This window comes from Empidonax traillii, unplaced genomic scaffold (genome assembly GCF_003031625.1).
Source record: "Empidonax traillii isolate 1590-97213 ecotype Southwest subspecies unplaced genomic scaffold, ASM303162v1 scaffold566:size1034704, whole genome shotgun sequence".
Taxonomy (NCBI): Eukaryota; Metazoa; Chordata; class Aves; order Passeriformes; family Tyrannidae; genus Empidonax; species Empidonax traillii.
The window spans coordinates 204,902-231,553 of record NW_020955759.1 but is presented as its reverse complement, the minus strand read 5'-3'; the positions used below and the strand labels follow the sequence as shown (position 1 = coordinate 231,553).

Sequence of the window (26,652 nt, the reverse complement as noted above, 5' to 3'; positions counted from 1 at the left end):
TATTCTTCTACAGTCCTTTACGTAGTGGTAGAACACTTCCTGCAGATGCCCTGTACATCTATTACCTTCTAAGTTATGAAGGTATGATTTTTGCCCCTTCCTCCCTGTTCTCCTTTTAAAACTGAGAGCATTACAGAATTAGACACACAACAGTCACACAATGAGAAGTCAGATTAAATCACCTGCTGGAAACCATTACTATGCTGTATTACATTTTTGAATGAATTGTGAGTATGCATTTTAATATAACACATTAAATCATAAATTAATTTAGGCTGGAAGGGACCTTTGAAGGTCAGAGTCCAACTCCCTCCTCAAAGCAGGTCCAAGTCTACTGGGATGGTCAGGTACTTATTAAATTGAACACCTCCAAAGGTGGAGACTCCATATCCACTCTGGGTGACCTATTCCAGTGCTTTATCATCTTCAATGTAAAAAACTAAAAATATTTTTTTTTATTCCCACTTAGATCTAATTGGAGTTTTCCCATGTTTCTATTTATGCCCACTACCACTCATCCTGACTCCATGCACCCTGAAGACCAGTTCTGCTGTGAACACTCCCATTGAAGGGACTGAAGACAACAGTAAAAACTGGTCTTGGCCTTCTTCAGTCTGAAATTCTGAGCTCTCTCAGTTTCTCCTTTCCCAGCCAACATGTAATTTCAGACAGTAAGCAGGAGGGTTAGTGAGTTAAAACAACTTTACATATGTAGATGAATCCCAGAACTTAAGGAATGAAGAGGGAAACAGGTACACAGGAGAAATAAGGCAAAGATGAGTAACTGATTTTTCCTCTGAACCTTAAACGCAGAACATTCATGCAGAGACAACTTTCCGACATCCTCATTCATCTCAGTGATCCCTCGCTGAGTTCACAGAATTCTAAAAAGGGATTTTTGATTTTCTCTTAAAGATGCTATGGTATGTTCTGCAGTGTAAACAGCAGCAGAAAACCCCAAAAACTCACACAGCCATTTCTAATTCCAACAGTTAAACAGGAGTTTTGTTCCCTTGCGTTTGCATTAATAATCTTAAGACCTTCAGATATCAGAATAAAATATTTAAACCACATGCAGCTCATTCATCAGGCCTTTTATAATCGCCCTCCCAACCAAAAACACTCTACTCCATAAAGTTTACAACACTGGGTAAGATAAAAAAAGAGATTTCAAACAGGAAAAATTCCAAAGCATGAACACAGAGGTCTCTCCAAATTACTCTATGTGTAGAGTATATTAAGTTTCATAAAAGATGCAGGCTACACATGCCTTTGCTCTTTGAAGAGTCTTCTGTTAACAAACAAACCCATGAAATACAGAAGAAGATTTTGGGTTGACCAAATGTTCAGCGTGGATCCATTTGTTTGTAGTACCCACTTTTAATTTTTTTAAAATGCAACACTTGCAATAGATAATAAAAAGCTATAAATCCCTGCTTCCAAACTCAGACAGCTCTGAGAGCAAAAGCATCCTTTGGTACAAACAAATCTAACAGAACTGACATATAAAATTTGCAAAATGTGACCCAAAATGCTGTAGAATAATATGATGCTGGAAAGCCCCTATAAAACATAAGGATGTATTTAAGTCAGAGACACACAGACTGTTAAAAGTAGCCAATTTTATTCAGATTATGTTAAATCAAATTTAACACAGTTACCTTTTCTCAAAAAAGTTACATATTTATGTGCTTTTCAGTCAAATAAACTGATTTCTCCTCACTGCAGAAGTATTTCAATAGAAGCCAGAGTCTTGAGTAGCCCAGTTAGGTGCCTAAAAAATGAATAAGGATTAGAACAAATTACTGTATTATCTAATAGTTACTAAAATGTATAAGACACTAATTTAACATTTCTAACACTGTACATGGCTATGAAGAGGGAATGTTGGTAACTAATGAAGGATACCCTATAAGTTTAAAGCAAGTGTTGATATAGCAGAAATGCATACTGTAATTGAGTTGTACAGCTTGAGTTCTCCAAGCTAGTAGTTTCAAAAAGGAAAAGTTCTAGAAGATTCCAATATAAATCTAAGTATAATTTTGTAGCTATATTAAAAAAAAAAAAATAGCACGTAAGTTTCACGTGACTTCTCCTTAACAGAATAAACTAATGCACCACTGCTTGTTCAACTTCCATCAGTATTTCAGCCAAGCAGTGAGGAAGCCCAATAAGACGTTTATGTTTAAGCTCTTTTACTGTGAGGTTTGTTTTGTCTGGCTGGTTTTCTTTTTGTTTTAAAGATGTATGGCTGGGTCCCTAGTGGACCACCTTAACAGTCGTGTTCTCCCTCAGAAGAGCTTCCCACATAGTAATGTGGAAGGAGGCAAAACCAGATCATTTTGCCAACTTTTTTATTTCCAGTGGTGCTACTTAAACCTTGTGATGATTCACTATATTCTCTAGAATATAATTAAGATTAAGAACTATACTTAAATTTGTATCTCACGTAAGAAAGATAGCAGGAATTCAGAAAAACAGCTTATACCAACCTCAGATCTCCCACTCTGATTCAGTTTCTTCTCAATGTTCATAGCCAACATTTGACTACGAAAAGACAGACTTTTGGTCTTTTCAATCACTTGTTGGTAAGGTGAGACTGCATTGTTGCCCATGACCACATGGCCCTAGAACCCAGCAAAGACAAAATAAATTTAACAATCACACAGAATGCAAAAGCTTTTAATGTAATGCTCTGCTTTCAGAACTTTCACAGCTCATCTTATACACGTGATCAAAACACAGTAAATGAAGTCCACCACACTTCATACAGGACAGTTCTGTTTTCTACTGTTTTTCTTTGCCCACAAAAAAATTTAATGAAAAATTCATTTGTATCCATCTGACTTTAAACTGAAAGAGAGGAGGTTTAGTTTAGATTACTATGAGGGTGGTAAGGTACTTGAACAGGCTGCCCTGAAAAGCTGTGGATGCCCCATCCCTGGAAGTATTCAAGACCTGGTTGGATAGGGCTCTGAGCAATCTGGTATAGTGGGAAGTGTCCCTACCCAAGGCAGGAGGTTGGAACTAGATGATCTTTAAGATTCTTTCCCGCCCAAACTATTCTATGATTCTGTGATTCCATGTACAGTCTTACCAGTTTTGAATCCAATTTGGCATCCAATCGTGCATTTCGAATTAGATTGACAATCCATCTTTCTGCTTCTTCGGGAGTCATATTTAGTTTATCTGCCAACATACTAAAAGATAACAAACTTATCAAATGGTGAAACAGAACCTCTCTGATGTTGGTAAACACGACTAGGGACTATGGAATACAGGTTAAACACACAAAATTTGGCACAGTCCAAGATTTGTATTCAATAAATCCTGCATAGCTAGGAAGCTTTTATTGACTGAAATGACTTTATAACTTAAATACATGCTCTCCAGCACATCTCTCACCCCCACTGCTTTACACTGCAAGGAAGAAATTTGTATCCTGAAGTATATACTTAGTCTGAACTACACCATACTTAAATGGCATTTAAAGCTTGACCTGCTCAATTTCACATACTCCTATTAAACCTTGCCTACATGAACGTTCTTGGTTTTCATTTCAGTAATTTCATCACTAACATAAAACCACCACCATCATTATAAAAAAAAACAACTGAATCGCTTTTACTCTTATTTAAATGCAGTCAGTGGTCAAGAAAGTTGTGACTAATTAGTCCAGGAAAACGTTTAGCAAGAAAACTTCACTCTAAAGTTCAGGAACAAGAGCTTGGTACAACAGATGTGACAGATACACTATGCTCAGATTTCTTGCAATTTCAAGGCAGGAAGGTGGGGGAGAACCGAGAAAGGAAAAATTCTTAATGAAACAAGCACTCTTGTCCAGGAATAATTCCTTCTAATAGCATTTCCTGTGGCTTTCCAGCTAACTCCTGTAGCTTCCTGCTGGCAGTTGGCTCATACCGGGCATTTGTAACGCTCATTTCTTCCATCAGCTTTCAGACTAAGGTAACAAACATGAGGTAAGGGCTACGACCGTGATCACAGAGCCAGCTGGCTACGCTGAGCTACACAAGAGGTCAATTTCTCACCATTTTACAAGATCCTGCTTGAACATATTTTCCTCCAACTCGAGTGATTTACTTCTTGACGATTATTTGTGTTAAGTAAATACTTTATGATCTATCACTCGTTACCTCATCTACCTGGCTTAAATGCCGATATATTCTTCTTTATGCAACAATCTCTCTTATGTGGCCTTGATCTCTCACCCTTCTCCCAACTATAAAAGCAAATTCAATTTTTTGTCACAGATAAACATGAAGAAAGGTGACCAGAAAAAAAAAAAAAAAGTACTGGACTTGCATTGAGGCGCTTCAGCAAAATAACACAACAAATGAGTAACAAAGCATCTGAGCTAATGGAAAATAAGGAGAAATAAAGTCCAAGCTCAGTTGATACTGTTCCGGTTAATTGTTAATCTGAGCTTGAATTAACAATTGTAAAGTCAGGCAAGAACAAAAATTACCAGGGATGTAAATTTTTCCAGAATTATCAGTCATCTAGGCAGAACAGGAGGTATTTCAATAGAAAGAAGCTACAAATTGGTTTACTACCCCAAATCAGTGATGTTAAGCACTTGACTTGAAAATGAAGAAATTTCAAACTGAAAGAATGTGGTGTGTGTAACCCTCATACTTCTCTTTTAGAAACACCAATAAGATTGAAATAAAGTAACACTTCCTCCAGAAGGATACTGCCACTACAACGGGGATTAAGCAACACAGCTTTGGAATTAGTGTGGAACCTCCATTCTTGGACACAGTCAAGAATCAACCAGTCAAGGCCTTAAGCAGCATAACGGAACATTGCAGTGGGTCCTGTTCAAAGTTGTAACTGGGTACACAGGATTAAACTGGAAAACTTCCAGAGGTCCCTTCCAACCTACTGCACCTATATTTTACTTTTTTCTTATCATCAAGTCCCTGTGTAACTGGAGGGGAAGAGGGCACAGACTTCTAGAGAGGCATTCCATTCACCCAGCAGATAATAAGTTACCACTGTTTATAAAGGTCGCCACTATAATTCAATAAAAATGGAATAATTTTATAAATACGCAAAGACTAGTCTACCATGTCAAATTCCAGTTAATTTCAAAGGGTAGTTTCTCCAAAACAGTTGCAAAATACTTTTTAAATAATTTCTGTCCCTCTGTTTTATAAGGAAATTCACTTATTTGGGTTATGCTAAGGCACCTGTTACTTTCCCTTACTTAAAAGGCAATGTTACTGAGCATCACACATGTTCATATACAAACAAGCCCATCTTCTATATAGTTTTCTTATGTGTGCAGCACAAAAGAAGAATGAAGCTCTTCAATTAAATACAGGCATACCAAGCTAACCAAAACAGAATTAACTTCATCTATTACTCCCTATTAAACATGATATTTCAAACAAACCAATTGCATGATGATTTGGGATGTATAAAATTTAACTTACAACTGATAAAGCTTTGTTCTTTGGAAAAATGTCAGCTGCCTAGCAGATGTTGAGTAGTTAAAAAATTAAACAAGCATTTATTTTCCATTTAATAGAAGGAATAGGTTTCCCACTAATTGTTTTCAAATTCGTTCTGAATAGTTAAACAATACTTATCAAGCATTGTGGTATAACTGCCTAGCTTTCAGCTCCAGGAACAGCAGTGGAAATCACTTGTGGACAAAGAAATACAAGAATGATGCCTCAGTCAAACATGCAATTAAGAGCATTTCAGCTGGCTAATTTCTTCAAAAGCAAGTCTGAAATGCACTAAGTAATACTTATGCACCTCAATCAGCCCAAATCTAATGACTGTTACAGCTTGCAAAGAAATTTAAGGCTCATGTCGATCGCTGAAAGCAGAATGACCTACTGAGAACCACCTCATTACTGAAGATTGATTCCATGTGCAATTACCTCAGTGATATGTGGCAGGAATACCCATGTCAGTCTGAGATAAATGTCTCAACACAAAATCTATCACTTTGCTCAGAACACACTATAATGCTTATAAAATAAGGACACTGCTACCTATATTTGGGAATCACACACACTAACAAGGACAGCCAACTACACTATCTTCTATCACACTTAAACCTGAAATATCACACATAGCACAAAAAATATCAACTGTAAAGTAAGTGACACACACTAAGTGACAATCATCTACCATAAACTTTGATTTGTTAAATAAAGCTTGCTATTTCTGCCATAATGAATCACTGGTATGCTGCACACAATTATCAGTATCTTTTGATAGACTTGAAAAATACCTAACACGCATACTCTAGACTCTTTGCTCATTGACTTAAGAGGGATGAGAGAATCAGACTTCTTAGAAAGATATCCAGTATCCAGTTTAAAAAGTTTGAACACCTAGTTTCATTGCATACTTGTACCTGAATATGTGCAGCACTCACAGCACTAAAAATAATTTTCAGAAAACAGCAAGACACTACTGGGTTTTCTATTTCCCAAAATCCCATCCTTAAGAAAACTATATTTAGATTTTTTTCTTCCAAATGCTTATCCAAACCCCCCTTATGCCTAAATGTGAGTACTCTGCTTAAAGTGATTTTAGATGAAGCATTAGCCTCTATAAAAATTAGTCTCTATAAAAATGAACATTAAGCATGGAAGAGTTCTATTCAAAGCATCTAATTTCATTTGCTATTAAGACTATGCTTAAAACCCAATATACCCCACTGACTAAAATGCTTTAAATTCACTATTTCCCTTTTACATCAGAGGGATTGACTACTTTAAGCTGATACAAAGGATGAGTATTTTCCAAAGGCACTTGCGACAAACACGTCACCCACTGACTAAAGATTAAAAGTAGCATGAATCAGTCCTTTCTCCCACCATACCTATCCATAAAAAAGCAATCCTTTCAATAAGTTTGCAAAACTAAGACAATTTTCTCTCAAGTCATTTTCTTTTGAAATCAGGCAGTGTTAACTCACTTGCTCAGAGGGCTACACACACACATTTGCTCTGGATGCGAGCTGGTAACAAGACTTCCTTGAGTTTGATCAATTCATCAGTCTTCATTTCTTTTTCTCAAGGATCACAGCACTGTTCTCTGCCACTGAGATTTTTATAGCATTCAGAGTTTTTCACTTCACTTTTTCCTTTTTAATTTAAGGGGATGTGGAAATATGGGGAACACAGCAAAGGTCAAGTGGAAAGAGAGCTCAAGCACTCATAACATCTTCCTGCTTAGCGGAGTTTTTTGTAAGAGAGGCATCAGAGCTGATCTATCTGAAAAGTCTGCATTTATAAAATTATCTGAGTGAACAACAGACATATTTGCTAATTAGAATATAATTCTTATAGCTGGATCACTCACTTTGTGCCCCAGAGAATAAGATCCATTGTTTTCTATTTAATTAATGGAAAAAGCAATATGATTCTTGTAATTTTCCAAGAACATACCAATAAGACAGACATGAGTATATGTATCTACCAAATACAAATAAATTTATGCAATTACTGTATTTGCAATTTGCATTTATTTAATATTAACACTCTACATCGATATGTGGAATTGAGCTCCAAATGAAGACGCTGAATGAGGACTTTGGTGATACTGGGTACAAAAGTTCCCATTAAATCCTGTAAAGATCCAATTTAACACCATGGTCAATTTTTATCTTGAAAGCACTGCTTATTTGGGGGAGGGCTGGGAGTGGTGGAGAGAAGTTGTTTTGAAGTTAAACACAATAATTTAACTTTGAAATACAATTGTTGTAATTTAAGTATTATCATATCAGAGCTAAAAACTATGAGGGGACTATCCAAATGAGATTTCAGTTAGGATTTTATATGACAACTGAATATTGTACCACTAAAGTTTACACTGTCAAACTGTCATCCATAAGTGATTTTTCTGCCCTGACAAATTAAGGCATTATCTTACCCAATGCTGATACACTGATGGATGCGACAGAAAGTCTCAAATATAAAGAGACGGGCATTCTCAATGAAGTCCTCAAGGCAGGCCACTAAGAAAAAATCATTCACAAGCACCTGCAAGTGTAAGCAGAAAGGGAACACTGAGAACAAACATGGAAGTGATAATTTGCTGGCAGACACAGTCAATAACTAAGATCAGCTATAGTACATCTGACAAAATTATTGCTATACTCCAAGATGTGGAAAGCCTGAAGCTCAGCCAAATGCATGACGACCTATTTGCTCCTTGTTCTAGAACTTCTTAAATATTATGTTAAAGCTTTATCCCTACCAGTAAGTCGTTTAAGTGTTACAAAATGAGTTGTCAAAAAATCCACTGCCAAACAACCATGAATTAAAGTTCATCAGAAAACACTGGCAATGGAATCAAACACCACTTCAAACAAATTAGCTGGCCATTTTGAATTTGAGAGGTCTTTATTTAAAGGAAAAGGAGTCTTATAAATGTTTTAAGTCTTACTGTTTCACACTCTCTCAGCTTCTTCTGTGCTCCATCAAAATCAAAATTGACGTACAAGCACTCCACAAACTCTGTGATAGGGTCCCTGTATGTGTAGGACTCCTGTCAAGAAAAAAAATTGGAACAATATTAGAAAACAAGGCCACATGGTCACTCAAGTATTCCTTACATTCTTTAAAAAAATTAATAGCAGAAACAAGTCCATACATAACCTTAAAAGAAAAAGCTGAACTTCCCAATTATGTTTGTAAAAGCTGCAACAATGTGCCTCCTCCCAACAGGCTGGTTAAATAATCAGAGGTGTAGTTCTACCTTCAGCATTTAATGCTGCAATCTCTGGGTTAGTAAAGTGTGAAGAGACTAGAACCAGCTCTGTATCAAACCTCCAAATTTCTAAAATATGGAGAATAGTCTTCCTAAACTCTGATTTCAAAGACAACTCCAATGCCAAATCCTTCATTCTCTAAACTGAATGATTAATGTTTTACAGGGACAACACAGCTAATAAAAATGCTATTTTATATACACAAAATACTTCCAATTTATTTTGGCATTACAGAAGTTACTCAACATTCTAAATTACTAGGCAGAGACAATACTAGATCTCTACATAACTGTGTAAATTCAAATGTAATTAAACATCCCCTTAGGTGTCTCTATTGCATATTTTAAGACAGTTTAAATCAATGTCTGTCAATATCTGCTTTAGCATACAGTAAAATCAGCAGATTAAGGGGATTACTAAGAAAGATGTTGTTCTTTATGGATGAAAATTATTTTTCCTTCCCCAAAACACTGCATTTATGGCCTCACTATTTAGTTTTAAAATTCAGTTTTACAGGTAAATATTTTTCACAAAATTATACTTGTTAACCATTAGTAACAATTAATTAGTAATTAACATCCACTATACAAAATAGTTTCAGATTAATCATCTTTTAAATTTAACAGAGACGAAAAACAAACTGCTTACCTGTCAGTTCAATACTTGCAAAGATATTCCAAGTATAAATAATCTCTTATTGCAAACAGCCTACCACACAAATAGTTATCCTGTCTGATCCACTTTCCATGTATAAAACCTCTACCACATCATGATTTAATATAATGAACCATACAGAGTAGAACAGTACTAAGAAATAAATGTTTGGTAAGAAATTTCAAAAACAAAGCTCAAGTTGATATTTTCAAGAGGAACACTCTAATGACCTTTTTTATTCATGCCAATTGTACAAGATGAACAAAAGCAAAAGAAGTTGTGAAACGTGATTTAAGTATTAGAAGTTCATATTACATACTACAATCAGATTTTAGATAAAAGATGAGTCTTAACACTAATTTGTAGTTTCTCGTGTTACTTCCTTTGTGAACACTAATGCTTAAGAACAGATTAATGTGTGCTTAAAATTTGATCCACTGACTGGGCTTTGCATAGGTAGTTACCTCCATGATTGAAACAGATATAACTGCAATAACTGCACTGGCACATATATGTGTATATTTATATATATATAAAATGTTAATTATTCACAACATTATCAATTTGAATACAAGCATGATGGCTTTTATACAAGTTGCACGCTGATTTCAGCTAAAAATCTTGGCCACAACCCCACTGATCGCTATCAAGCACAATTCTTTTACTGCTCTTGTCCATGTCTACATCTTCATGTAACTGTGACAACAGAACCATTTTCAAGAAAATGCACATGAATGCAAATCAACACACACAATCCAGTGGTTTTAAAATGCAAAAAGAACCCTTATTCAAGCAACAATCCCTTGTAGGAATAGCTCAAAAAGAAGAATCAGATCCAAAGCCATTTCACATATCTCACTGAATTTTCTGCATTTAACCATACAGAAAGAAAATAGAGTCCTTACGGTATTTTACTCATTGCTCATTTACGTGAAAGGAGGGAAAAATTATACTGTGCTCCCATGGATTGAGTGCATTTTATTTCAGTGAAAAATTAGTTCACTGACAAAAAACAAGTACCAAAATGCCTTAAGTCCTAATCCAGGCATATATTATTAGAAAAAAATTATTATGAAGTCTCATTACAATGGTATAAAGTATCAGATATTTCAAACCTTACCTGCTGAATAACCTTGACTAGATCTTTCAGCACTTGTCTCCGTTTACGAACATCCTTATTCGTTATGACTGCAGTAGTCAGATATCTGAGGATATGTGGGCACATTGTCTGAATTGCATTGAGATACCTAGAAAATAAATTACAGATAAGATGGAGGACTCAGAGGTATATTTAAGTTTGCTGATGACTCTAAATTGGGAAGAACTGTTGACTTCTTTCTCAAAGGCAGAGGGATCCTGACACACAAATGGGAAGCCTGGGCAATCACTGGAACAGGGCAACCCTGGATATATGTACAGGCTGGGGAATGAAAGGCTGAAAGAGCAGGAAGGGGCCTGGGGGTCCTGGTTGATGGCAAGCTGAATAGGAGTCAGAAGTCTCCTGGCAGCCAGGGGGGCCAACCACGTCCTGGGGGCATAGGGCAAAGCATCACCAGCTGGTCAAGGGAGGGGATTTGTCCTGCTCTGCTCTGCACTGGGGCAGCCTCACCTCAAGTACTGTGTACAGTTTTGGTCACTACAATATTAAAGATTAAGCTCTCAGAGAGTGACCAAAGGAGGGCAAGGAAGATGGCGAAGGTTCTAGAAGGGAAGCTGGATGAGGAATGGCTGAGGGCACTTGGTCTGTTCAGCCTAGAGGAGACTGAGAGAAGACCTTAGTGCAGTCCACAGCTTCCTCATGCGGGGAAGCAGAGAAGAAGGCACTGACATCTACTCTCGTGTGACCAGCAATAGGACTTAAGGACACAGGATGAAGCAGTGTCAGGAAAGGTTTAAGATTAGATATTAGGGAAAGATTCTTAATCCAGAGGTTGGCTGGGCACTGAACAGGCTCCCAAGAAGTGGTCACAGCACCCAGCCTGACAGAATTCAAGAACGGCTTGGACAATGCTCTCAGGCACATGGTGTGATTCTTGGGGCTGTCCTGTGCAGAGCCAGGAACTGGAATCAATTACAATCCTTGGGAATCCTTTCCAACTCAGGATACTCTATGATTCTAATTTCTCAGTGTTAAGCTGTTCTAGACTTCTAGACCTACATAAAATAAGTCAGTCATTTTTAGTCTCAGCTTTTCCTCAAGAATACTTCCAAAATAGCTTGCATAAAATCAAAATAGGACAGTACTTTCCCCTGCAGGCATTAAGATCAACAAGCTTGCATATTCAGTCATCTGCCTTCATTCTGATTTAAACACTCTTCCATATAATGCAACACAACTTACTGTGGCTGATAGAGAAAAAGGTCAATGATATTGTCTCTCCCTTTAGGATGATTAAAAAACACGAACAAAGACCAGTGGATGAGCCACGTTCTCTGCTGAAGAGACTGCAGTGGGGAGCTGACAGACTGAAAGAAAATGTAACATTAGTTAAAGTCAAACACAACACAAAGTTTGCTTGAACACTAACCCATGGGAACCTCTAATTGCTCAAAATTTTTTGATTTTCCACTACCTCCTTTTAACTACCATCAGTCTCAGGCTGAGTTTGACCTCCAGCTTTTTAACCTGTCATCTCAATGATAAATCATCTACTGAAAGTTATAAGCAAGATAAATTTTCCAATTTTATATTCCAAATTATTTGTCAAAGTTTGTATTCTTATGGCAAAAGCAGAGATTTTAGCTCTCCAAGACCACCATACTAACCTAAGTTATTACTTCCCTTTTTAATTCTGCATTTTGTTTCTTGTATTCCCTCTTCAGATGTGATCTGAGAAACTACTTGGCTTCTCCAGCTTTTCTGTTTTACTTTTTAAAGCCTCATAAAAGCTTTTTATTGCCCTCACCCTCAGACAATGATGAAATGCCATAATTGCTTTCAGCCAAGAAATAAGAACATATCTTCATTTAAACCAGCTGATAATGCACAAATAAGGGTTCAGCTCCAGGCTGGACCAAGTAGCTGTATTAGCTCCAAATTTCAACAGTAATTCAAACAGACTGCAAAGCAACATGTTAAGAATGAATGGACATAGCAAGTAATCATCACTGCAAAGAGCATGACAACTAACTACTACGATTCTATCCTAAAAAAACTTGGAGTTTAATGCATAAGTCCAATAGTCTACTATAACCATGTAGAATCATAAAGGTGAAAAAATTAGAGAAGAAAATTTATTAGTTATCTGCCTTACAGACAAAAAACAATCAGGGGACACCAAAAACCAAAACACCAAACACCTTTTCAAGTCTTTGGTTCAGGAGATTAAAACTCCCATTTTTGGCCAGTGAAGGCCCACGAGCAAAGAGGAAGACTGAGAGGTCTCTAATCCCCTCAGTTGCTCTGAATTAGTACTGCAGTCCTACTCTCCCCTTATGTTCTTGGTTCTCATCTAACTCAGAAGCTGGTAAGAAAGCTGAATAGCTGAGAACTGTTTTCAAAACAAGCTGTCTTGTATTTTTGTCAAAAGCATTGCCTTCATGAGATAACTGCACAGCCTACTCACACACCTTTTATTCTTAACAGAAAATTAGTTGTAGAAGTATCTTGCCCTCAAACTCATCCTCGTCATTTTTCTGGTTTATTGGAAATATATTTGAAATACATTTGAAAATATAGCTTCTTTTTAAGGTGTTAACAAGAAAGAAGCTTGAAAAAGAAGGCTTCACTGTTTCTCCATGAGCACCCTTTGACTCTCCCACCAATAACATGAAGGTATCAAGTGAAAAGGTGGTAAATAAATCTAAAAAAGACTGCAAGTGATTTATAATAACACTTGAATACTAGCACACCTAACATTTCACCTTGTTAACATAACCAAGATTTTACTTACATTATTATCTATGGTCTCCTTTAATCTTGTGAGATCTTCCATGGCTGCATCCCAATTCTGCATCAGTATTTCAGATGCCAGTTTTCCCCAAAGAGAACTCAAAGCATTTCTGTCTGTTGCTGGAACCTATTTTCAACAACAGCAATGAAGTGACATTATTAGTATTTTTTAAAATTATTATTTACATTTAAAATTAAGAAAGATATTTTCTGGCTGTATTTTAATGTACAAAGTATCAAATTTACATGGTCCTAACATTCCAAAATTAAGTGCCTTTTTTAGGCACAGAAAACAGCAGTAACTGGTTCCAAAATTATTTTTTTCCACCATATAAAACCACTTGTAAAATACTAAAATGAGGTTATTACAAAGCAGGTTCCTCAAGAACTCATGATAGTAGGTAACCACCTAAAAAAGCTAGCATTGCAAGTTCTTTCTGGCAGTGCTGTGCCCAAAGGTGTCCTTGTTACAGACATGTCCAGTGAAACTGCAACTTTGCAGCAGTAACTCTATTTCCTGGAAGGGTAGCCCTGAGGTCAAGCTGTGTTAGTTTTATACAGGAATGAATTACACTAGGTCATTCACAGTGTCAAATTCTGTTCTCAGACTGGTTACAATAGTTCTTTCATAGATTATGTTACATCACACAGAACTTTAAACAAATCTTCTCCCATCAGAATTAGTAACAAAGTCCTATACAAAGCTATTACCAGCACAAAACCAATATTTCACTTTTTGAAATTAGTTACTTGACATAGAAGAACATAATGCTGAACCCAAAATTAAGGCACAAAGAATTAAGGACAGCTGCCCACAAATCTTTCATTTCCCCTCTCGGCACATAAGATGAACCTACAACACTGAAAGTCAGCTTTGGCATAAAAATTTAGACTAAGAATTCAACTTGTTCCTACTTTAAACCCTATTCTTCTGATTAAAGATACATTTTCTAATTTTTCTTCTTTAATGATAGTCAGTTACAGGAATTATTGTGGTTTACTCTAGCAGTATCTCAGAGTTAAGATTACTTGTAAATGGGAATAGAAATTAGACAGCATCAACATATGAACCACCACACGTTTGCAGCAATCACTCCACATGTCCATGGGACACACAGCTTCTAAGCCAGTATCTTCCAGACAACCAAGGTGCCAATTTAGCAGATACTTTTAGTTTAGCAGGTTCACATGCTCTGTGCTGGTTCCAAATCACATAACTACAGTTAAGCTATTCACAATAACTGCTTTTAGGTACTGCATCTGTTCTAGCTACAGTATCTGGATTTTCAAGCAGTTACGTTAAATTTCCATTTGTTAGTAAAACAGCACATTCACTGACCACCAACAATAAATTTACTGTGTTGAGAGTCTTACAAGACATTAAATCTTCATTCTCAAAATTCACTCCCAGCAGTAACAAATGATATGGGTTACAACAATATGAAAAGAGTTGTTTCAGAGATGATGGATCTGGTTCTACACTTTTCATTTAAGCTGTTTACATTTCCTAGGGAGATGACTTATATGCTTAAATCCATCACAAAATTCAAGAGAAGACAGATGAGAGTTCAGATAAGAAGCTGGCAGTTCACCACTACCACCAATTACATTCAATCCACCTGCCAGCTTTTCACTCCTGTTGATTACATCTGTACACAAAAACAAGTATTCATTTTGCTGTATTCTGTAATTGTTACCACAAGACCTACAAATTTAAAGAACAATTCTGAATTCAGCTTGAAAAATAACAGAACTATTGGACAATACTGAAAATTATTAACAACTATTGTCAACTTTGGTGTACAGTAATTGCCTCAAAAGCTCAAAAGTATTACATTCTAAGAATTAATACAGACAATTTACTGGTTTAAGTACTGCATTGAAAAAAAAAACACCCAGCAAACAAACTCCAAAACTAAACCCCAAATCAACAAACAACCAAAACTTACCAGAACCCTAAAGAAGTAGAGATATTCTGCAGCTCCTGAGTAATTACCACACTCATACTGAAATTTGGCATACCTGTAGAGTGTATCTAGGTACTCCTGCCTAAACTGAAAAGGAATACAGTAAAAGGTTTATTCACTAGGAAAAAAGAAACATACTGTCACAAGCCAATTTTAATAGTAGAATAAGCTTCAAAATATGTAGTTTTTCCAAAGACATTGTACACAGAAAAAGGCAGTAGAAAACTATTATGCTCTCAATCCATCCACAGAATGAACCAATATCAGAAAAAGGTGAAATTCTGTATTACAAAGTAAAGCACATCTTAGTTACACAGGTGCAGCTAACATTAAGTTTCAGTTTTGTTCGTATAAAAATTAGAACTTCAAAGGTATAGGTATGTTAGCATTGGGAATTCTGCTTATTAGCTACACTGACAGGATACAAGGCAAAATGCGAGTCCATAATTGCTCAAAGCTGTTGGTTGTGAGAGAGTTTGGGTGGAGATACTTCAAACTGAACTCAACAGACAAAACACTTACCCCGTGCTTCTCAGCTAAATAGTCAAACAGCATCCGACCATCTCTAAAATAAAAGGATAGAAAGTGCTGTTTTTTCAAAGCAAACTGATAGTCACCATGCAACACACTACACAATGCAACCTAATTTTAAAGGTAAAATGCACAAAACTGAGCATATATTTTATGTGATACTTCTCCACTGGTTGGTAAAAAGCAGCTGCAGAAACACTGAGTCACCTATTCCTGAAGTGTCACAAAGAAGCTTCAAAATCTTAAAATTATTCTAAATTTAAATAAAGAATGCCACCTGCAACAATAACTATAGCTAAGAAAGGGTGGAAGGCTGTTTTAGATTTGACAGCTTCCTTAGCCTTCAGTATGAAAGTTAAATTCTGGATCAGAGCTCTTCCCACTTTCATGTTCTCATTCCAGAGCAGTTACTCCAGACAGCCTTGATTTTAACAGGAAACAGGAAAAAAACAGCTAACACCAAAGTACAAAGAAGTAGAAAGGAAACTTATCCCATTGTTAGCACTGAGGCACAGTGGTTAGCAAGAATATCTCTACCACAGCAAATACCTGCAGAACACAACTATAAAAAATAATCATACTAGTAAGTCCTAAACATCTAATTCACCCATGATCACATCCCTGAAGGCTAACTTTTATTCAACATTAATACTAAAAGGACAAGAAGTATTATCTAGATCAAAGGAAACTTTGAGTCTCCAGGAGGCAAGCTATTGGTACAAAGATACAGTAAAAAGTGTGTGCAAGGGAGTATTTTCCCATTTACTCTGAAATCTACTGACTGCAAAGATGTTTGTTTAATTAGAACTTATGGTATGAGATTATATAAGGAAATGGTACATTGCCAAGTGAGCCAAGAATGACAATCTCCAATAATACTTGTGAAAGCAATTAAACCATCTCACGGATTTGTTCCAGTAGAAGATACCTCAAGAATGAGGAATACTGATTGTTCCTCTACAATGCTGAAGTCAATGTCCCCCAACAGGTACTTAGAAATGTGACATATTTTGGTTTATTCATGAAAGAACTTCAACCTGCTAAGCCTCCTTTATACATCATTTCCCAAACTTTGATACTCCAAGCAGTGCTGTCATGGATCAAAAGCCGTGATCTAAAGTCCTGATAATATGCAGCTCTGAATTTGATATAGATTCCAAATCACTAGCAGAAATTCACAAAAGGCGAATAATCAAAAACTGCTTTCTACTATCTACAACACACTTCTCAAGGTCTAGGCAGTTGGACATCTATCAGCCTGACTCTGTCCATTACTATCTAACCCAAATTATCTGGATTAGAATTATTGCCCAATAACCAAAACCACAATTTCTGGCCTATGAAGTTTCCAGACATTTTACAAACAAAAATCACATATCAGTTCTAAAAAAACCAACTTGCTGCATGAGTAGTAGGGCTAATATTCTACAGCATCAGGCAAGTTGTATTTCATGTATTTATTGACAGTATCTCTAGCTTTCAAACATGGCATTTTTAATTTGAAAGAAGTACTACTGACCAACTTCTGTGAATCAAAAGTCAAGTAACAGAACACATTTCCCAAGAAATAATAGTACTTTAGTAATTTTTCTCCTAGGTCAAGTATTATTATGAAAATTGACTGAAGGCAAAGGAAGAATTGTACAAGATCTCTATATACTCAATTAGATTTGAATAGTTGTGATAATACCAGGAATTTGTTCCTTTAAGACAGTCCCAGTTCATAACTTCAAGGCAGTTAACTAATGGCAATTGGGCCTTTCACTTCCAAAGCTACACTTCCAAAAGTGAGTGGCTCCTGGTTTTGCACAACCCCAAGCCATAAAGTAAATGCAATTCCTTTTCTTAATGTAATTATCTGACATGAATAGCCATTCTGAAATTACATACAAAGGCAGCTTACTAAGATAGCTTTTTTAAAAGCAGAAGCTTGAGTACATTCTGGTGATATCCAAATAGAAAATAAACTTTTTCTGATGTGTTGCAAAGCTAACATTTCATGATTCCTACTGACATGTTTCATGTGCAAATCAAGACAATACACTGCACCTCACCATTTCCGCACTGACCAAGTTCTAAATGATTCTGTAACAGATTCTGAAAACAAAGCAAAGAGAGGAGAAAACACTGTGGAGAAAAAAAAAGAGTAGAAAGAAAAAAAAAGGATGGTAATCTGTGTTTGAAACAAAGAGCAAGTACCTCTCCCTCCAGGGACCCATATTCTTCAGGGGGTTTATTCCCAAACAAAGGTATACTCATAAAGATTTCTGCAGACTAGAAACACGACTTTGTGTATTCGATATTTTTCTAAGAAGCCAGTAAAACCGAGTTTATTCAAATTCAAGTTGAGACATAGGTGCTCTATCTGGTGCACTATGCTCTATTAGAGATCTTAGGGCAGGTAAGGCTAAAGAAAGGACCCGATTAATACTCGAGTTTGTCAGACACATTTACAACAGTAATAACAATGTTTCCTACATACAGGGAACAAGCAGTAATTTATGCCAAATACCCGCCCACCCCACTGCTCCTCAGTGATTACAGCTGAACTCATTCCTATAGAACCCAATTCAAGATTAATGATGATAGAACTCTCATAGACCTTTAGATGTAATGTACAGGCAACTCATTCTACTTTAATTACTGCCATAAGCAAATTAAGAAAAAATTGGATGCACCTTAAAAAGACTATTATGAGCACCACCTAACATCAACAAGTTGGAACAGTTTGGGGGTAGGGAGGGTAAAGGGCAAAAGGACTTAACTCCTGAAAGAAATATGTGCTTTGAGGCTTAATGGATGCTTATCCCTCAGGCTTCCCAGACTAAGATGGCACTCCATAATCCTTTGTGGAAGGCAGAAATGAGATTCTGAATTGTTTTAGCCTGTATTTCCCCTCAAAAAAGCCTAAACCCCTTCAAAACTTCAACAAAAAAACCTCTCAAGCTCCCCAAAACCAATCTTGGCTGTAATTGGACTGCACTGAACGATGACTGATTCATGAACATTAAGATCAACATGTCTTTTATACAGCAGGTAAAAGCACTGAAAAGAGCAAATTGTGTCCAGCAATTTCGATATCTGACCACAAGCACTACTTAAACACTGTCTGGAAATAAGTGTCTTCTCTGCAGTTGCAACACAGAAAGCACTCCTATCATCAACACTTCAGGGGTACCAACAAGCTGCACTGAGAAACCATGTTAGAAGTTACCTGGTGGACTGCATTTGCCTCGTGGTCTCTGGATCCTCAAACATCTTCACAATAGGTTCTGTTTCAGCCTGAAGCTGCTTCAGCTGTGCAACAACAGTTGTTCTCTTCTCACGCAAAGCTGAACACAAACAAAAATATTTTAATGTAATATCTTAAGTTCTTACAGGACCGAACCTGTAATTACATGGTGCTGACTTTTGAACACATCTTCCCTATTCCTACCTCGGTTGTACTCTTAGTCAAGTCACAAACCCAGAGGTATCTTACAATTCTTTGACTTAATAAAAAGCTTCTAATATTTGGTTCTTTTCCTCCTGTGTGGAGCTCTAATCAGGCCACTAAAGAGCAGGTACAACTGGAACAGAGTCTGTATTAGATAAGGAATCTTTAGGCTTCCACTAACACACAAACAATTTTTTAACTGAAGTTCACTTATCCCAAGTAAACTTGGGATACAGTAAACAGTCCCACGATGCCAATAAGATTGATTTTCTTCTGACTGATGATCAGGTTCTGAAAGCACATTCATAGAATACTAAACTGAAAACTGTCAGGAAAAATTTCAAGCAGCTCAATCTGCAAAATTATGATTTTCAACACTCTGTATGCCTAATGAGAACATTAAGCCTCTTACGAAAAATTGGTAGAAAATAAGGTGATTGGATCTGTGTAAAATAAACTTCCTGACCAAGTGCTATCAATGCAGTAAAATAAAGACTTAAATAAAATTCAGAAAAGTCTACATGTTAAAAAAAAAATAAGGAAAAATCCCCCTGACACTAACTATGTGACCCAAAAAACATATGGGATCAGAGAAGCCAAGACCAAATCCCAGGAGAAAAATGCAGGAAAATGTGAAAGTAAGCCACACACCAGAACATTCAGTGGTATGGTACACCTATCAGACATTTCTTTTGTGATTTGACTACCCAGATATTTGAACAGGACATCCAAAGTGGCTAACACCATAATGGTGACCCAACCTAAATCTAAGAATGACTTGCCTGATAGGAAGTGTTCCAATAAGGAGAAATTATCTCCAACTTCAGTTGACTCTTGATATTATAAAAGAGGAAGGGAAAACAGATGAAAGAAAAACCATTCAGTTGACTTACTAAGAATACGAAAATGTTTTCCTGTGACATCTCCTGGGTGTGTAATTGTAAGTTGATCTCATGGAAGACAAGACAAAAGCAACTATAAATTGCGCAGGGACATTTCTAAGTATAACTGTGTTAAGCGAACTTAGCTTTGAGTACTTTAAACGGTGAAGTCTTAAAAAAACCCATAAAATCAGCATAAACTTCTAATGAAGCCAGTGATTTCCCAAATAAGAACCACCTGTCTGTACACACATTCTGATAAGTGTTGATACATGAGGATGGCATGTGCCAGAGAGATCCCAGAGTAAGTTAAGGCCTTTGCATAGGAAGCTGTGCAAGCAAGCACCCTGAAAACTGAATCCATGTGCAAGAACTAGCTCTGCTTATGTTAACTGACTAAAAGGCACAGATCAAACAATGGTAAGTCATCACATAAAAAAATCCTGCCAAACTGATGACGTAAAGTCTTAGAGATGTTTGAAAAGAGCATAAGAAAAACATTACAAGTGTGGAAATTGCTAGTTTATAATGAAGGCAGAGCTTTCCCAGGAATCAAATTCATTCAACTTTGTTGCAGCTGTGACCTTATAACCTTAGGCAACCTGCTTAATTAACTGGTTGTAATCAGAATATCAAAGACATAAGCTTGCTATTTCTTGTGCTGTTTACTACTTTAGTATTTTACTCCTAATTTACCACTTATTTACTACTGATAACAGTAATGTTCTTTAACAGTTTAGAAAGGCTGAAGCAGGGAAAGAAAAGAGGAGAGCCAGGAGTTGGACTCAATGATCCCTATGGGTCCCTTCCCACTCAACACATTCTGTGATTCTGTGATATCCAGCTTCGAGATTTTACAGCCCTGATATGGCCTTTTTTTAATCAGCAGAACTGATAAGTAACCTGACAGTAAAGAAATCCTTAAAACTGCTTCTCAGATTACAGAAGTGACAAACTGTGGTTCTCAGTACAAGTCCATGCACCACTAAATATATGCTCAATACAACATCTAATGCCAGCAAAGGTTTGGTCAAATCACTGACTCCAACATTCCAATGCTATCAGTTCTCTTCATGTCTTTCCAAAGAGGTGAACGGCCATCTCTGCAGTCTAAAGAGCAGAACGCAAAAGCAGCCAAGTCTCTTCCTCCTAAGCTGCAGGCAAGGCAGACTGTAGTCCCACTAGTTTAGAAAAAGGTGAGGAATTCCCCAAAATGAAAAAAAGATGGTGGGTATTCAAAGACTAGGTCAGGAAAAAAACCCAAAACAAACAAACAAACAAAAAACCACACAAAAAAACCCCCTACCTAGAAAAAAGGAACAACAGGAAAAAACCACAAAACACCCATGAAGGATAGAAATAAGAGAAAGGAAGATAACATTATTTTCTCCGCCTCCCAAGATGCTCCTCAAGAAGACAGAAATTTAAGACATAAACAGAAAAGTTCCCAAAATCATGGAAAAACCAGTAAGAGACTAAATTTCATATTCATTATAATCATATATACAATTGATTTTCTTCTAGACAAACAAATCTATATGTTGACAGAATTGAGGAAACATCTTCAGAAACATCTTTTTCTCTCCAAAGTCTAAAAATCAGCCACAGACAGACAGATCAATGGAGTTACTTCCAAAGGAACTCTAGTCTTAACATACTGGATGCTTTAAAGAATAAGTCTAATGACACAAAATCATCGTGCAATACTGTTTAACAGATGAAAAGTTAGTGCAGTGCAACATTAGGCTATACCTTTCAAGTGCCTCAAATTACCAATTCAACAATGAAATACTTCAGACATCACTCAAAGATTAAGTTCCTAATAGACCAACAAACCTAAACTTCCCAGGATTAGGGAATTCTTTCTCAGTATTGCACGTCCTTTTGTTCAGGTCAAAGTTAATCAGTATTCTAGTTTTTGAATGCAAGAAGTAAGCTACCACTAGTTATCTATTATTTTAGATAGAAAGGTTGTAAAACAAGTTTTACATCTAAACGAGCAGCTTACCATGTGGAATTTCATCAGAATAAAGATTTTTGTACACATCCATGGCAAAATCCACCATATTGGTATCACTAAGGAGATCCAATTTTCCTTGGAGTAGTTCTTTTTCATTGTATATCTGAAACAGGAATTATTAACAGATTTATTTGAATAGCATTAAAGAGTTTCAATTCAGATTACGTAGTTATTTCTACAGCACAGTTTATGGACTTTTGCCCAAATGAATTGTTTTAAACGCAAAATCTCACACCTCTGTCATTAAGTGTGCTTACCATAAAACCTTTTTACATTTTCCATCTTGGCAGGATACCAAAAACTTCCTGCCATTTATGAAAGCAGGAACTTCAAAGACTAGTTAGAAGTTAAGTAACATTAACTTAATGTAACATGTTCTCTTAACAGGAATAGTAATTCCTATTGAGAAAATTACATATATTTCTTTAAAAATAATAAAACCTTTGTCAGATTTTTCTTTCAAAGTATTGAATACTTTCCACAAAATAAAATGCTGAACAGTGCAGACAAGTTAAATTATTTAAAGTGGATCTCAGAAGAGATGGTTCAAGATTAAATTTATAATTTAATTGTAGCGCAGATTAATCTAAAATATGGTGCTATGTCTAAAGCATAAGAACAAATTTAGAGCAGCTGTATAACTGGATAGTGTGCTTTTATACTTGTCAAACTGTTTTTTAGAGATCCTATCCCATAATTTAGCAGTGAGTTGCAAACTTCTGTTAGGTCTTCAAGATGTAGGTGAGGGCCAGATCTGGAGTATTCCTCAAAGTACGTTCACACAGGAGCTGTATTACAACTCATGGCACCACATTTATGGACATCCCAAATACAGGACCTGCAAGTTTAACTGGGCTCTGAACACTGTCTTGTTCAAGATTAACATTAAAAAATAATGCTGTTTAAGTAACTTGAGCTGACTTACAAATGCTAAAATAGTACAAATGCTCCCAAGATGACAGACATTAAGGAAAGTCCATGTGCTAGACACAACTGGTTAGCTCAAGTCTCGATATGGTTTACCAATTCATTTCTGAAGCCTAAAATAACATCTATTTTAAATTCAAAACTTAGGTAATTTTACACATTTTGCTTTCATTTTAAAGTAGCTCAGACGAGCGCTTCGGATACTTTAGGTTGAGCTCTTACCAGTCTACACCACCTTCAACATTATTGGGTTCTTTGTAGCAATTAAACTTTCAAAATATATGTAAGAAAGCCAACAAGAGACAGTTCTAGAAGGGATTTGCACATGTTCTTAACACAAATTTGCGACGACAAGGGTTTCAACTTTGAGTTAATTAGCGACATTGGCGCAGGCCCACAGACCGCCCTGAGCTCCGCGGCCCCGGCGATGTCTCTCGCTGTGGGAGTACACCTGCCACGGCGAGGGAGAGCTTTGGCTCTTCCCTTCCCCGAACATCAGGCAGGGAAAGACACTGTGGCAAACGTGGGAAGGAGGAAGCGCAGAGGGAGATCAGCGCCGCCCGCACACGGGCGGCCGGGGCAGCGGGAAGAGGGACCGGCCCACCCGGGACCCTCTCGGCCATGCTCCCGTCCCGCCCGGGGCAGCCCCACACGCCTCGCCCTCGGCCCACGAGGCGTAGAAGCCCCGAGCTCCTCCCCGCGGAAGCTCCGAGTCCCCCACGGGCCCGGCCCGGCCCGCGCGTCGCCGGAGGAAGGCGCGCCAGGCCTACGGCAGGCACCGTCAGCTGCTGCAGAGCCTGCCGCTTCCCCGCTCCCGCAGCCGACTCTCCCGACCCTGGAACAGCCACGCACCTCCTTGACGGAGAGGAACTCGAGCAGCGGGAAGACGAGATGCCGGTCCAAGAAGTGCGCGATGCGGGTGGTCAGATCGTACTCCGCCATCTTGGCAGCGCCGGCGAGGGGGGCGGGGCGCGCCTCTTGTGCGCGCGGCGCCCTCGCGGCCCCGGCGGCGCCTGCGCAGTGCGGTCCGTGGGGGTGACGGGGACGGGGGGTCCGGAGGGTCCTTGTGAGGAGCCAGAGGAGGGGGGCGATGGAAGGATTGGATCCTGCCGGATCCCGTGAGGAGCCAGAGGAGGGGGGCGATGGAAGGGTTGGATCCTGCCGGATCCCGTGAGGAGCCAGAGGAGGGGGGCGATGAAGGGGCTGGATCCTGCCCGGTCCCTGTGAGGAGCCAGAGGAGAGGGGCGATGGAAGGGTTGGATCCTACCGGGTCCCGTGAGGAGCCAGAGGAGGGGGGCGATGGAAGGGTTGGATCCTACCGGGTCCCGTGAGGAGCCAGAGGAGGGGGGCGATGGAGGGGCTGGATCCTGCCCGGTCCCTCCCAAACGGCCCCGCTCCTGTGCCCCCGGCGGCTGCAGAGCCCGTCGCGATGCGTGATGTAGGGCCGGGGCAGAGCCCTGCCCGCGCCTCGGGCTGGGTGAAGGCGCCAGTGGAATGTGAGCAGGTGCCGATAAAGGTTTTGCGTCCTGTGGCTGGTCCAGCTCAGTAGAGAGGGATTTCTGGAGAGATGAATGTCTCGCGAAAGCGTTATAGAGGAGCTGTGAGGTGTGAGTCCAGTCGCCCCCACACACACTTTATGCTCCGTCTGGGAGCTTGACTTGGTTTAATCTGGTAAAGAGGATCTGAAAAGGCGTCTGAGCTCTCCTTGGCACCAAGTGAAAAGGTTATTAAGTGTTGGTTCATGTTGGCCATGGTTCCACGCCGTCGGTGGTGAGGCCGTGAGCTGCAGTCAGGAGGCTGGGAAGCTGCTGGACAATGCCTTACCTGGGGAAATCCGGGCAAGTGCAGAAATGTGTTGCTGAGTTTAGCAGCAGAAATGGAAGAATTGCTAATATTGATGATAACTCGCCTATTTCTTGTAGCCAAAGTAAGGAAGCATTAGTACTGGCTGCCCAGGGAGTGTTTGAGTCGCCGTTCCTGTAGGTACTTAAAAGACACGGATGTGGCACTTAGTGACGTGGTTTAATAGTGGATTTGGTGTGGTTGGCCTAGATCTAAGAGGCTTTTTCAACCTAAATAATTCTGTGATTCACTATGTTGTTAACTCACCAGAATGGTGAAAGATGTAAAAGGCATGTTTTGCTTTTATACTTGATAAATTTTCTACTGATTTTTGTCAGGACACATAGGTTGTTCTAGTGAGTTAGGCTTCGTCTCTTTACACATTAGCATGACTAAAACCTTTGTCACAAGGAAACTTTTCCTTTCCTGGGCAGAGGCATTAAATAATTTGCTTAGTGATTCATATAACTACAGACTGTGCCAATGGTAGCTACAGTAGCTGTTTATGCAGAAAAGTGAGTTAATATAGTTGAAGTACAGGTTAGTTCTAAACTTGTCTGGTTTGTTTTAATGTTAATGGGAGATGAGAAATAAGGAGGCCTTACATTTATGGGGCCATTTTTCAGGCAGCTAGTGATGCTCTCCCTACCTCAACAGAAAGATGTAAAGGCTACAGAATTAAGGATGTGACAAGCTGGTTCTTTAGAGGTAAGTCTTCATTGCAGCTCAGTGATTACAGTGGTAGAAGGTGCCCCACAAGGGAAAAAAAAGTAGGCAGAGTGAATTAAGTCTGTTCTTCACATGACTCCACTTATTAACACTAGTGTGTAAATCTGTGGTGTATGTAATTTTGTATTAGTAATGCTCTTTTTGGAATGTCATGTGTAAGAAAGAATCCCTCTTTTATCTGCAAGACAACCTTGTATTTTTCATAGTAATTGTAGATACCATTGAGCTTGAAAAGGTACGTACATATTGCTGATGACATACATCGTCTCTGACGGTGAAAACTATCCCCCTGTGTTACTTTGCCCATTTTAACTGTGTGGGTTGCACCAAGGCCTGTCCAAACTTGCTGTTGGTTGTTCCTCCTCCTGGCAGTGAAGTTACAGAGCTGCCAGTGGAACTCGGGCTGTGGAGTTGCCAGTGGAGGACCCTCAGCACTACGAAAGGTACCAAGGCACCGGGCAGCGCTCAGTTCCAGTTACTGAGTGACTGCAAGAAACAAGTACAGTACTGAGAGAAAAGGTGTAAATAACTAGCTGGGGAGAGCCTCTTAGAGAAGGACTGTTACAATGTTGTGCCAAGGGGAAGTGTCAGGAAAACTATTGTAAATTCCCAAAGTGAAATATACTATGTGCTGAGGACTACTGCTCTGGGAAAAGAGCTTGTCTAAGCTGCTTTAGCCATATGATCTAGTGAAATAGCTACAGTCCTCTTGGTGAAAATTGTTCTAAAATACATTTAAGCTTTCATGGTAAAACAGTCTTAGCCAGACTTAATTGAATAGCAGGAAAACTGAGTTTATTTTGAACTCTTGCACAGACACCTGACTGAGGAATTATAGAAGTTATAGTAACCTCTAGGCGAAATTTTATTTTTGACCAGGATTGAGGTTGAAGTGCTTTAACCTTGTGAAGTGCTTCCCTTCTGGAAATTCAGTTCACTGTACTTCAGATTTCTGGTTTGGTTCATGAAATAAAAGCCACTTGGCTAGAATTATCTAGAAGAATATTTTAAG

General features: G+C 38.3%; 1 protein-coding gene across 1 annotated transcript; it reads right to left on the bottom strand.

Annotated features, from left to right (window-relative positions):
• Nucleotides 1-1,602: 1,602 nt before the first annotated feature.
• Nucleotides 1,603-24,057, bottom strand: EIF3E (eukaryotic translation initiation factor 3 subunit E). The gene is made up of 13 exons (XM_027897897.1): nucleotides 23,922-24,057; nucleotides 22,131-22,245; nucleotides 19,020-19,137; nucleotides 15,797-15,839; nucleotides 15,257-15,361; nucleotides 13,309-13,434; nucleotides 11,757-11,881; nucleotides 10,536-10,662; nucleotides 8,437-8,538; nucleotides 7,921-8,030; nucleotides 3,098-3,200; nucleotides 2,493-2,627; nucleotides 1,603-1,774 (listed from the first exon to the last, which is right to left on the bottom strand). Exons 1-13 carry the CDS (start codon nucleotides 24,009-24,011, stop codon nucleotides 1,736-1,738), a joined length of 1,338 nt encoding a protein of 445 aa, XP_027753698.1. The 5' UTR covers nucleotides 24,012-24,057; the 3' UTR covers nucleotides 1,603-1,735.
• Nucleotides 24,058-26,652: the final 2,595 nt, after the last annotated feature.

Coding starts and splice junctions, on each gene's coding strand:
- EIF3E (XM_027897897.1), bottom strand. CDS start 24,011: ATGGCGGAGTACGATCTGACCACCCGCATCGCGCACTTCTTGGACCGG. Junction 15,840..19,019: donor AGGCAAATGCAGTCCACCAG/GTAACTTCTAAC, acceptor CTTTTATTTTAG/AGATGGTCGGATGCTGTTTG. Junction 13,435..15,256: donor TCTACTTCTTTAGGGTTCTG/GTAAGTTTTGGT, acceptor TGTTGAAAATAG/GTTCCAGCAACAGACAGAAA.